At 53.1% G+C, this 12,338-nt stretch overlaps 1 protein-coding gene across 1 annotated transcript; it reads right to left on the bottom strand.

Annotated features, from left to right (window-relative positions):
* Positions 1–3,797: 3,797 nt before the first annotated feature.
* LOC140355910 (Krueppel-like factor 6) lies at positions 3,798–11,324 on the bottom strand. Its single transcript, XM_072440557.1, has 4 exons — positions 11,212–11,324; positions 6,216–6,681; positions 4,132–4,255; positions 3,798–3,851 (listed from the first exon to the last, which is right to left on the bottom strand). Exons 1-4 carry the CDS (start codon positions 11,311–11,313, stop codon positions 3,800–3,802), a joined length of 744 nt encoding a protein of 247 aa, XP_072296658.1. The 5' UTR covers positions 11,314–11,324; the 3' UTR covers positions 3,798–3,799.
* Positions 11,325–12,338: the final 1,014 nt, after the last annotated feature.

Below are 12,338 nucleotides of genomic sequence, written 5' to 3'. Positions count from 1 at the left end.
CAGGTCTAAACCAGGACTAAACCAGCTCTAAACCAGGTCTAAACCAGATCAAAACCAGATCTAAACCAGGACTAAACCAGGACTAACTAAACCAGGTCTAAACCAGGTCTAAACCAGGAGTAAACCAGGAGTAAACCAGGTCTAAACCAGGACTAAACCAGGACTAAAACGTTGCTGAATCAGACTCTCCTCGGTGTCAGTGTTCTTGTTTTAAATTATTTTATTCCATATTGTGTGTTTTTATAAATATGTCGTATTCATTTGTTGATTATTTCAGAGGGGAGTGACTGAAGGTGGAAACCCCGCCCCCTGCAGAGTGGGAGGAGCCTGTCATGTTAGCATGAGCGGCTAAAGCTAATGTCCTCTATAAATCACACTTTCAGACAGTATGGATCAAACGTGATGAGGTTAGCCGTTAGTGATCGACCTTTGACCCCAGCGCTCCATCAAAGCCTCGACAGGCTCCGCCTCCCGAAGATTCACCTTTATTTACATTTATTCAACATTTAAAGGACCAGAAGAACAAACAAGGTTTATGTCTGGACCCCGGGTCCGGACCCTCGAGTCTGGAACCTCGAGTCTGGACCCCCGAGTCTGGAGCCTGAGTCTGGACCCCTGAGTCTGGACCCCTGAGTCTGGAACCTGAGTCTGGACCCTGAGTCTGGAGCCTGAGTCTGGACCCCTGAGTCTGGAGCCTGAGTCTGGACCCCTGAGTCTGGAGCCTGAGTCTGGACCCTGAGTCTGGACCCCTGAGTCTGGACCCCTGAGTCTAGAGCCCTGAGTCTGGACCCCTGAGTCTGGAGCCTGAGTCTGGACCCCTGAGTCTGGACCCTGAGTCTGGACCCCTGAGTCTGGACCCCTGAGTCTAGAGCCCTGAGTCTGGACGCCTGAGTCTGGAGCCTGAGTCTGGACCCCTGAGTCTGGACCCCTGAGTCTGGAGCCTGAGTCTGGACCCTGAGTCTGGACCCCTGAGTCTAGAGCCCTGAGTCTGGAGCCCTGAGTCTGGAGCCCTGAGTCTGGAGCCCTGAGTCTGGAGCCTGAGTCTGGACCCTGAGTCTGGACCCCTAAGTTTGGAGCCTGAGTCTGGACCCCTGAGTCTGGACCCCGAGTCTGGACCCCTGAGTCTGGACCCCTGAGTCTGGACCCTGAGTGTGGAGCCCTGAGTCTGGAGCCTGAGTCTGGACCCTTGAGTCTGGACCCCTGAGTCTGGATCCTGAGTCTGGACCCCTGAGTCTGGACCCTTGAGTCTGGACCCCTGAGTCTGGACCCTGAGTCTGGACCCTGAGTCTGGACCCTTGAGTCTGGAGCCCTGAGTCTGGAGCTCTGAGTCTGGAGCCTGAGTCTGGACCCTTGAGTCTGGACCCCTGAGTCTGGACCCTGAGTCTGGACCCCTGAGTCTGGACCCCTGAGTCTGGACCCCTGAGTCTGGACCCTGAGTCTGGACCCCTGAGTCTGGACCCCTGAGTCTAGAGCCCTGAGTCTGGACCCCTGAGTCTGGAGCCTGAGTCTGGAGCCTGAGTCTGGACCCCTGAGTCTGGACCCTGAGTCTAGAGCCCTGAGTCTGGAGCCCTGAGTCTGGACCCCTGAGTCTGGACCCTGAGTCTGGACCCCTGAGTCTAGAGCCCTGAGTCTGGACGCCTGAGTCTGGAGCCTGAGTCTGGACCCCTGAGTCTGGACCCCTGAGTCTGGACCCCTGAGTCTGGAGCCTGAGTCTGGACCCTGAGTCTGGACCCCTGAGTCTAGAGCCCTGAGTCTGGAGCCCTGAGTCTGGAGCCCTGAGTCTGGAGCCTGAGTCTGGACCCCTGAGTCTAGAGCCCTGAGTCTGGACCCTGAGTCTGGACCCCTAAGTCTGGAGCCTGAGTCTGGACCCCTGAGTCTGGACCCCGAGTCTGGACCCCTGAGTCTGGACCCCTGAGTCTGGACCCCTTGTCTGCACCCTGAGTCTGGACCCCTGAGTCTGGACCCTGAGTCCGGACCCTGAGTGTGGAGCCCTGAGTCTGGACCCCTGAGTCTGGACCCTTGAGTCTGGACCCTGAGTCTGGATCCTGAGTCTGGACCCCTGAGTCTGGACCCTTGAGTCTGGACCCCTGAGTCTAGAGCCCTGAGTCTGGACCCCTGAGTCTGGAGCCTGAGTCTGGACCCCTGAGTCTGGACCCCTTAGTCTGGAGCCTGAGTCTGGAGCCCTGAGTCTGGACCCCTGAGTCTGGAGCCTGAGTCTGGACCCCTGAGTCTGGACCCCTGAGTCTGGAGCCCTGAGTCTGGAGCCTGAGTCTGGAGCCTGAGTCTGGACCCCTGAGTCTAGACCCCTGAGTCTGGAGCCTGAGTCTGGACCCCTGAGTCTGGAGCCTGAGTCTGGACCCTGAGTCTGGACCCCTGAGTCTGGACCCCTGAGTCTAGAGCCCTGAGTCTGGACGCCTGAGTCTGGAGCCTGAGTCTGGACCCCTGAGTCTGGACCCCTGAGTCTAGACCCCTGAGTCTGGAGCCTGAGTCTGGAGCCTGAGTCTGGAGCCTGAGTCTGGACCCCTGAGTCTGGACCCCTGAGTCTGGACCCCTGAGTCTGGAGCCTGAGTCTGGACCCTGAGTTTGGACCCCTGAGTCTGGACCCCTGAGTCTGGACCCCTGAGTCTGGAGCCCTGAGTCTGGAGCCTGAGTCTGGAGCCCTGAGTCTGGAGCCCTGAGTCTGGAGCCCTGAGTCTGGAGCCCTGAGTCTGGAGCCCTGAGTCTGGAGCCGTGTGAGTAAAAACATGAAATGGTCAGATTTATGAAGCTGATATTTATTGTGTCGTTTCGAGTCATGTGACCGGTCGGTGTCGCCGCCCACGTCACATGACCTAAAACACGAGTAAATGTGCAGCACAAACGTAAGGCAACAAACAAACAAACAAACAAACAAACAAACGTCTCCAACACTGACACTTTGTTTTCCATGTTTTTGGACTGAACACTTCCTGTTTCCTCCAGGGAACGATAAATGAGGCTAAACACATTATCAGACACAAAAACATTTACAGATCTGAGTTTTGAAAATGAGACTGAAAATGAATCTAAACGGTTTTATTTTTCCCACAGTTTGTTTTGAGCTTTAAGGATCTTTACGTCTCTGCGTGTTTGTCGTGCTGAAGATGGAGATCGTGTTGACGTCTTAAAAACCTTTTGGACAATTTTTTTTTATTCCCAAAAATGTCCAGCTCAAGAGACGCTTTTAGTGTCGCAGAAAAACACCACGAGGCCAAAAGCTTGAAAAAGTCAAGAATAAAAGGAAACATAAAAAACACAGGATCAAACCCTCTCTGCCTCGTCCCAGCAGAGGGCGCTGTGGAGCTGCACGAAACAAAGGCTCCGCCCACAGTCCGGCTCAGGGCGCAGTTCCACCGCTGGAGCAGAGGGGGCGTGGTTTAACGCTGGAGCAGAGGGGGCGTGGTTTAACGCTGGAGCAGAGGGGGCGTGGTTTAACGCTGGAGCAGAGGGGGCGTGGTTTAACGCTGGAGCAGAGGGGGCGTGGTTTAACGCTGGAGCAGAGGGGGCGTGGTTTAACACTAAAGCGGTGGGTCCTCATCGCCCCGGCAACTGCTCACGCACCAGACCCACCAAGCGTCCTGTGGTTGCCGTTTGAAAAAGAGGCTGTGGTGCAAGAAGGCGCCCGCCAAACGGCACCTGCCCAAACGGCACCTGCCCAAACGGCACCTGCCCAAACGGCACCTGCCCAAACGGCACCTGCCCAAATGGCACCTGCCCAAACGGCACCTGCAGAGGTGGAAACGGAGCGAGTCCCGATGAAGGCGTTTACCACGAGTCCGTTTTAAAGGTGACGCTTCATGTGCAGAGCCAAGTGGTCCGAGCGCGAGAAACATCTGCAACGAGAGCAAAGGTCAGAGGTCAGAGAACGTGCCGGATGCCCTCCCTCCACGTGTCCTGAGGTCAGAGAGCGTGCCGGATGCCCTCCACGTGTCCTGAGGTCAGAGAGCGTGCCGGATGCCCTCCCTCCACGTGTCCTGAGGTCAGAGAGCGTGCCGGATGCCCTCCCTCCACGTGTCCTGAGGTCAGAGAGCGTGCCGGATGCCCTCCCTCCACGTGTCCTGAGGTCAGAGAGCGTGCCGGATGCCCTCCCTCCACGTGTCCTGAGGGTCTCACCTGTCGCAGTGTGCACACTTGAAAGGTTTGGCTCCCGTGTGTTTCCGGAAGTGTCGCGTCAGCTCATCGCTACGAGCGAAACGCCACTCACAGCCCGCCCACGAACACCTGTAAGGCTTCTCCCCTGAAACACACGGCATGAAAACCTGTAAGGTCTCTCCTGAACACACACAGCATGAACACCTGTAAGGCTTCTCCTGAACACACACAGCATGAACGCCTGTAAGGCTTCTGCCCCGAAACACAGAACACCTGTAAGGCTTCTCCTGAACACACACAGCATGAATGCCTGTAAGGCATCTCCCCTGAAACACATGGCATGACACCTGTAAGGTCTCTCCTGAAACACACGGCACAAACACCTGTAAGGGCTCACCTAAACACACATGACATGAACACCCGTAAGTCTTCTCCTGAACACACACATCATGAACACCTGTAAGGCATCTCCCCTGAAACACATGACATGAACACCCGTAAGTCTTCTCCTATACACACGCAGCATGAACACCTGTAAGGCTTCTCCCCTGAAATACACAAGTAAATATGTATGAACACCTGTAAGGTCTCTCTGGAAACATACGGCATGACTACCTGTAAGGTCTCCCCTGAACCCACACATGTGACTATATGAACACCTGTAAGATCTCTACCCTGAAACATAATGCATGACTACCTGTAAGGTCTCCCCTGAACCCACACATGTGACTATATGATCACCTGTAAGGTCTCTATCCTGAAACACAAGATATTAACACCTGTAAGGTCTCTCCTGAAATACGTGCTATGAGCACCTGTAAGGTCTCTATCCTGAAACACAAGATATTAACACCTGTAAGGTCTCTCCTGAAACAACTTGTCTGCTCAGTCTGAAAGGTCTAATCAGGGTCTGCTGCAGATTTGTGAGAAAAACAAGCTGCTCTTTGTCTTTTAGAGCCGGAGACGATTCTTATGTAACTGAGTCAGAGCGAGTTTAAGACCAGAAAAAAATCTGGAGGTTTGTATTTTTACCTGGTGGTCACAGTAAATGAAAACACCTTTATTTTGTTCTAAGTATCAATATCTGATCGAATCGATGCAAAAACTAAAATTGAAAATAGATACTTCCCAGTATCAAGTGTGTGATGTCATGAGTGTACCAGGACTAAACCAGGTCTAAACCAGGACTAAACCAGGTCTAAACCAGGACTAAACCAGGGCTAAACCAGGACTAAACCAGGTCTAAACCAGGACTAAACCAGGACTATACCAGGTCTAAACCAGGACTAAACCAGGGCTAAACCAGGTCTAAACCAGGTCTAAACCAGGACTAAACCAGGGCTAAACCAGGGCTAAACCAGAACTAAACCAGGACTAAACCAGGTCTAAACCAGGACTAAACCAGGGCTAAACCAGGACTAAACCAGGTCTAAACCAGGACTAAACCAGGTCTAAACCAGGTCTAAACCAGGGCTAAACCAGGACTAAACCAGGGCTAAACCAGGACTAAACCAGGTCTAAACCAGGACTAAACCAGGACTAAACCAGGTTTAAACCAGGTCTAAACCAGGACTAAACCAGGTCTAAACCAGGACTAAACCAGGGCTAAACCAGGTCTAAACCAGGACTAAACCAGGTCTAAACCAGGACTAAACCAGGGCTAAACCAGGGCTAAACCAGGACTAAACCAGGGCTAAACCAGGGCTAAACCAGGACTAAACCAGGTCTAAACCAGGACTAAACCAGGGCTAAACCAGGACTAAACCAGGTCTAAACCAGGACTAAACCAGGTCTAAACCAGGACTAAACCAGGGCTAAACCAGGGCTAAACCAGGACTAAACCAGGGCTAAACCAGGGCTAAACCAGGACTAAACCAGGTCTAAACCAGGACTAAACCAGGACTAAACCAGGATTAAACCAGGTCTAAACCAGGACTAAACCAGGGCTAAACCAGGACTAAACCAGGTCTAAACCAGGTCTAAACTAGGACTAAACCAGGACTAAACCAGGTCTAAACCAGGACTAAACCAGGACTAAACCAGGACTAAACCAGGACTAAACCAGGACTAAACCAGGACTAAACCAGGTCTAAACCAGGACTTACCCGTGTGCGTCCTCTGATGGGCCTTCAGGTGCGAGCTCTTGGTGTAGACCTTCCTGCAGCCGTTGAACTGACAGCGATGCACTCTGCGCCCCCCGTCGGGCCGCGCCCACGCCAAGGGAGCCCCCGCCCTGTGCCCGGGCGTCTCCGGAGAGGACGGCGGCGTGACCACGGCCTCGGGGCCCCGATCGGCTCCTCCCGGCGGCTCCAGGAACGCGCTCGAGTCCAGAGCCGGACACAGTTCCTCTGAACTGTCCGACGTCTCGCTGCTGGCGTCAGACTGGAACCCGGCGTGGCCCCGGCTCGGGCCCCGGCTCGGGTCCTGGTTTTGGTCCTGGTTTTGGTCCTTGGTGTGAGGGCTTTTGGGGGCCCCTCGCGCTGACATGAACTTGCTCCATAAATCGTCCCGAGCTCCAAACGCAGAGACGAACGGTTCATTCTGAAGGTATCGCTCCAGCTCCAAACACGTCTGAGGAGAAAAGAGCTACACGTGTGAGGAGAGCTACACGTGTGAGGAGAGCTACACGTGTGAGGAGAGCTACACGTGTGAGGAGAGCTACACGTGTGAGGAGAGCTACACGTGTGAGGAGAGCTACACGTGTGAGGAGAGCTACACGTGTGAGGAGAGCTACACGTGTGAGGAGAGCTACACGTGTGAGGAGAGCTACACGTGTGAGGAGAGCTACACGTGTGAGGAGAGCTACACTTTCTCCTGGGCACAGGGCTAAAGTCTACAAAGAAAAGCACGTGGCTCATTAGCATATGTCAACAGAGCTTCTCTTATGGAAAATGAGCAAAAGAAAACACTTTAATGCAAACGACAATACACTCTGCCCGGGGCCCCGCGCGCTCTGCCCGGGGCCCCGCGCGCTCTGCCCCGGGGCCCCGCGCTCCGATGAGAAATGGTCTCCTAACGGTCCCTAACTGCCGCTTGGTGCGCCAGTTAGGGACCGTCTCTAAAGTACCGTTTGTTATCTTAAAAAATATCAAACATATAAACATTGAGCATGAATCCAAGTTGCTAATCCTTGATGCCATAGTCCTTTTGGGCTAAAAAATTAACCCTTTGTAGATTTTTAAGGAATATTTTTTCAAAAAAAAAGTATTATTTTCAATAGCTCCTAAGTCAGGTAACCTGGAAAGTCAAACCAAAGTGATTATAGTAGTTATGGTCTCCAGGTATCACGCACACCTTTTACTTTTTCAATTTAACCCTTTGTAGATTTTTAAGGAATATTTTTCGTCAAAAATCAAGGATTCTTTTCAATAGCTCCTAAGTCAGCTGACCTAGAAAGTCAAACCCAAGTTATTATAATAGTAGGCGAAATAAGAACAAAATAGGGACAAAACAGGAACAAAACGGGACGGCAAAATAGGCAAAATACAGGAGCAGAACAGAGCAGGAACAAAAAAAAGAAGCCAAGAAGGAACAAAACAGCAGAGGGGGGCGTGCCCAAGCTGCTGCGGACCACCACAGGAGACCTGCAATTTTACCAGTGGAATTACTACATTCGATTGAAACTGATCTAAATAAATTCACGGCACATACAGGGCATGGTTGACGGAGTAGCGCATGATACTTCCTTAGCTGCTCAATGGGATCGCTCCACACCACAGGCTGCCTCCAAACTGAGTGGACCAGCGCACGCAACGTTGGCCAGCTGTTGCCGCACAACAGCGCCTTCGCCGCAATCTGCGGCGCGTGGTCACGGACAAGGAGTTGAAAGCCAAACGGGTGTACTTGACCGGTGTATCTGGGGCAAACCGGGATTTAGGAGCGTTGAAACTGAACGACTGAGGAGAATTGGGTGTTCATTACCTGCGAAGTGATTTGCCAGAGCCCCGAACTGGATTATGGGTGCCTGTGGTACTGCAGCGGCACTACCGGAAGAATTTAATTCATGAATTTGTGAAATGAATGAATCGAAGCCACGGGATTGTCATTACCTGGAATGGAGGACGGAGTGGCCAACAACCAAGGCCCAGAAGAGCGTGTGGGCGAAACGAGAGGCGGATGAGGAGGGCGCGCTTAAATAGTCTGCCAGCTGGAGGATGACACAGGCGCACCTTGGCCGGATGATTGTTCAACTAGGGACCTTGGAATATGGTGGGGATTTAGGTGTTGGCCAGCGGTCATGCGAGTGGACCGGAGTACAGATGCCTCGCTGAAGCCAGGATTGGCCACAGGGTCAATTGCTGGCGGAGCCTGGTCAGTGACCACGGTGGGGAGAGCAACTAATGGTTCTTGAGCACTCGGCACATGTAATGGGTCTTGGGAGGAGTTTTGGGGCACAACTGTTGGCTGCCGCACCGGCGGCTGTAAAAACAAATCATCCTCAAATGACTGTTCATCTTCTACGATTGGTGCTACAGGTGCATCCGGAGGATTCACACCAGGGACAGTGACAGGGGAGTCACTGCAAAGCAAGGCCTTCAACAGGGATCGGTGGACCCTTTTTACCTTGGTTAGTTGATCCACAGGAGCCACCGTGTACACCACACCATCTTCCCTTGGGGCTTGCAGGACAACATAGGTTGAGGGCCCCACAGGTCTTGGGTCTTCCGACGACCCCTAGCACTGTAATCGCGAAGAAGCACCAGCTGGCCTTCATTAAATGGCACATCTCTGACCCGTTGGTCATGATTTGCCTTTCTGCGTAAGGCCGCCAGACGCAATCTTTCTCTTGCCCCGTCGAAAGCCACCTGAAGACGCATCTGGTGCTCTTTTCACCCACTCATGCACACTTCCCCCCACGGGGTCTTGCACCCTACCTAACAAGAAATCAATAGGCAGACGTGGTTCTTGCCCAAACATCAGGAAGAATGGAGACTCACCCGTGGACTGGTGGAGAGTGGTGTTATATGCGTAGAGCACCTGGGGTAAGCAACCACTCCAATCCCTCTTACGGGATGCAGGAAGAGCATGCAACATATTGTGAAGCGTTCAATTGAACCGCTCACACTGCCCATTTCCTGCTGGGTGGTACGGAGTAGTACGAGACTTTGTAATCTCATACAGCTTACGCAACTGCTGGATGAGAGTGCTCTCAAAGTTTCGTCCCTGGTCCGAGTGTATACGTGCCGGCACACCGAACTTTGCGAACCACTCTGTGACCAGGACTTGCGCCACAGTGGAAGCGTGCTGGTTGCGGGTTGGAACTACAAGTGTGTATTTGCTGAAAACGTCAGTCATGACCAGCACGTTTTCCAGACCTGTGGAGGTCTGCTCTAACAGGGTAAAGTCGATTGCAAGGATCTCGTTTGGCTGTGAATCCAGTAAGTGGCCCAGAATGGCGTGAGGAACCGATTGGTTGTCCTTTGCATGCTGACATCTCTTGCAAGCCTGGCACCATTGGGCTACCTCCCGTGACATACCTGGCCAATAGCACCGGGAACGCAGTAAGGCCAGAGTCCTCTCTATTCCTTGGTGTCCATGCTCCTGATGGACCTGGGTGAGGACATTCTGGACCAAGGCTTTAGGCAGAAGGAGTTGATACACAGCCCCACCACCATCAGGACGAAACACCTGCTGATACAGCAGCCCCTCTAACTCTACCAGGTGGTCCCACTGGGCCAGCACTAAGAGGGCAGTCGAAGAGAGGGCTCGTCGCTCTTCACGAGTGGGCTGTCGATTTTGTTGCCAAAAGGTCAGGATCTCCTGTATGGCGGGGTCAGACTGCTGAAGCTCGCGAAGGTCAGCAGGGGCAACTTGCGGTAGAAAAGTCACAAGGGACTGTGTTGCCTGTGTAACCACTCCTTGTAGGGCTTGTTTTAACTGCCCAGGCAGACATGTGCCCCAAGTTCCCGGTGCCACTTCCTGTAAGGAAGTGCCAGGCTGGCGAGACAAAGCGTCAGCATTTTGGTTACACTTACCTGAACGATATTTTAATTCAAAATCAAAAGAGGCCAACTGGGCGGCCCAGCGCTGCTCAACAGCTCCTAGTTTGGATGAGGAGAGATGACTCAGGGGATTGTTGTCCATATAGACCACGCATTCGTGGCCTAGCAGGTACTCCCTTAATTTCTCTGTCAGGGCCCACTTAAGGGCCAACAACTCTAGCTTCATGGAGCCGTAGTTGGACATGTTGCGCTCAGTCGGGCGCAGCCCTCGACTGGCGTACGCAAGAGGTCGCACCTTCCCTTCCTGCTCCTGGGAGAGCACTGCCCCCAATCCAGCATGACTTGCACCAACCTCCAGAATGAATGGGAGGGAGAAGTCAGCGTAGGCAAAGTAGCCGTGGTGAGCTTGGCTTTTAAGGCCTCAAAGCTCTGCTGACATTCTGTGGTCCAGGGTCCAGCAGCACAGGCCGTTTCCTTGACCGTTCATCAGTTCGTCGTCAGTTCAGCAACTCTACGGTGTTTGCTAACTGCTAAAAGAATCCTTGGTTTTTGGCGAAAAATATTCCTTAAAATTCAAAAAGGGTTCAATTGAAAAAGGAAAAGGTGTGCGTGATACTTGGAGACTCAAACTACTATAATCACTTAGCGTTTACTATCCAGGTTTGCTAACTTAGGAGCTGTTGAAAAGAATCCTTGTTTTTTGACTAAAAATATTCTTTAAAAATCTACATTAAATTTTTAGCCCAAAAGGACTATGGCATCTAGGATTAGCAACTTGTATTCATGCTCAATATTGTTTTTTTTTAGTTTTTTTTAAATATAAATACGTTTGATATTTTTTAAGATAACACATTTTTAAACAAACGGTACTTTAGAGACGGTCCCTAACTGGCTTACCAAGCGGCTCTTCAGCGCAGCTCCCCGCGCAGAGCTCCTGCAGGCGGGGCACACTCAGAGGAAGCTCCCGCTCTAGTTGCGGAGGCGAATGTCCAACGTCCAACGTGAAACTAACTTCACCGCGGTCTTTAGACACAACTCCTGCACTGACTCTGGAGTCCGCTCTCAAACACGCGTCTGTCCGTGTCCACATGTGTCCACTTGTGTCCACTTGAGTCCACATGTGTCCACTTGAGTCCATTTGTGTGTCCGCGGCTCGTACCTGCTGCCAGTTTTCCTCCAGCGACGGGAGCGCGGAGAAATACCCGGTGTCGTGCACGATCTGCAGCTCCTGGAAGATGCTGCACATGGGGATGACGTCCATGACGAGGCGGAGGCGCGAGCAGTGCGGGGCCAAGTGCGGGGCCAAGTGCGGGGCCCCTGCAGAGCGCGCGGGGCCAAGTGCGGGGCCAAGTGCGGGGCCAAGTGCGGGGGCTCTGCAGAGCGCGTGAAGAAACCGCTCCAAACACGCGCGCGGGGCCAAGTGCGCGAAATGCCTGGAGCGCGTGAGGGTGAAATGCCTGGAGCGCGTGAGGGTGAAATGCCTGGAGCGCGTGAGGGTGAAATGCCTGGAGCGCGTGAGGGTGAAATGCCTGGAGCGCGTGAGGGTGAAATGCCTGGAGCGCGTGAGGGTGAAATGCCTGGAGCGCGTGAGGGTGAAATGCCTGGAGCGCGTGAGGGTGAAATGCCTGGAGCGCGTGAGGGTGAAATGCCTGGAGCGCAGGACGTGACTCTGTCCCTCAAAGTCCTTCTGAAGTTCTGAAGTGTAAAACTTCCTCCCGATTCAAAGTGACACATGACGCACCGGAGCCACTGAGCCGACAGAGGAAGGTGAATGTGCAGGGGCGGAGCTGCGCTGACAGGGCCGCGCTGACAGGGCCGCGCTGACAGGACCGCGCTCTGGCCTTTACTTTTATTATAACAATCACTGCGGGGATTTTTAGAGGAAAATAGACAAGTATAAAATCAAATAAAGTCTTGTCATTCTTCTTGCTTCAGTTTGTCAAACATTAACGTGACTCATGAACTTTAACTTCATTATCACATGTTTTTGTGCCACTTTCACCTGAGTATTTTTCCCTTCTCACGCGGCTCCTGAGCGCGGGCCTCTCTGTGCGGTCCTCACTGTGCGGTCCTCTCTGTGCGGTCCTCACTGTGCGGTCCTCTCTGTGCGGTCCTCTCTGTGCGGTCCTCACTGTGCGGTCCTCTCTGTGCGGTCCTCTCTGTGCGGTCCTCACTGTGCGGTCCTCACTGTGCGGTCCTCTCTGTGCGGTCCTCTCTGTGCGGTCCTCTCTGTGCGGTCCTCTCTGTGCGGTCCTCACTGTGCGGTCCTCTCTGTGCGGTCCTCTC

Source organism: Eucyclogobius newberryi, unplaced genomic scaffold (genome assembly GCF_026437365.1).
Source record: "Eucyclogobius newberryi isolate DKJ021-1_F unplaced genomic scaffold, fEucNew1.0.hap1 SCAF_12, whole genome shotgun sequence".
In the NCBI taxonomy this organism is placed as follows: Eukaryota; Metazoa; Chordata; class Actinopteri; order Gobiiformes; family Gobiidae; genus Eucyclogobius; species Eucyclogobius newberryi.
The sequence above is the reverse complement of the archived record's forward strand: the minus strand, read 5'-3'. Positions and strand labels throughout refer to the sequence as shown.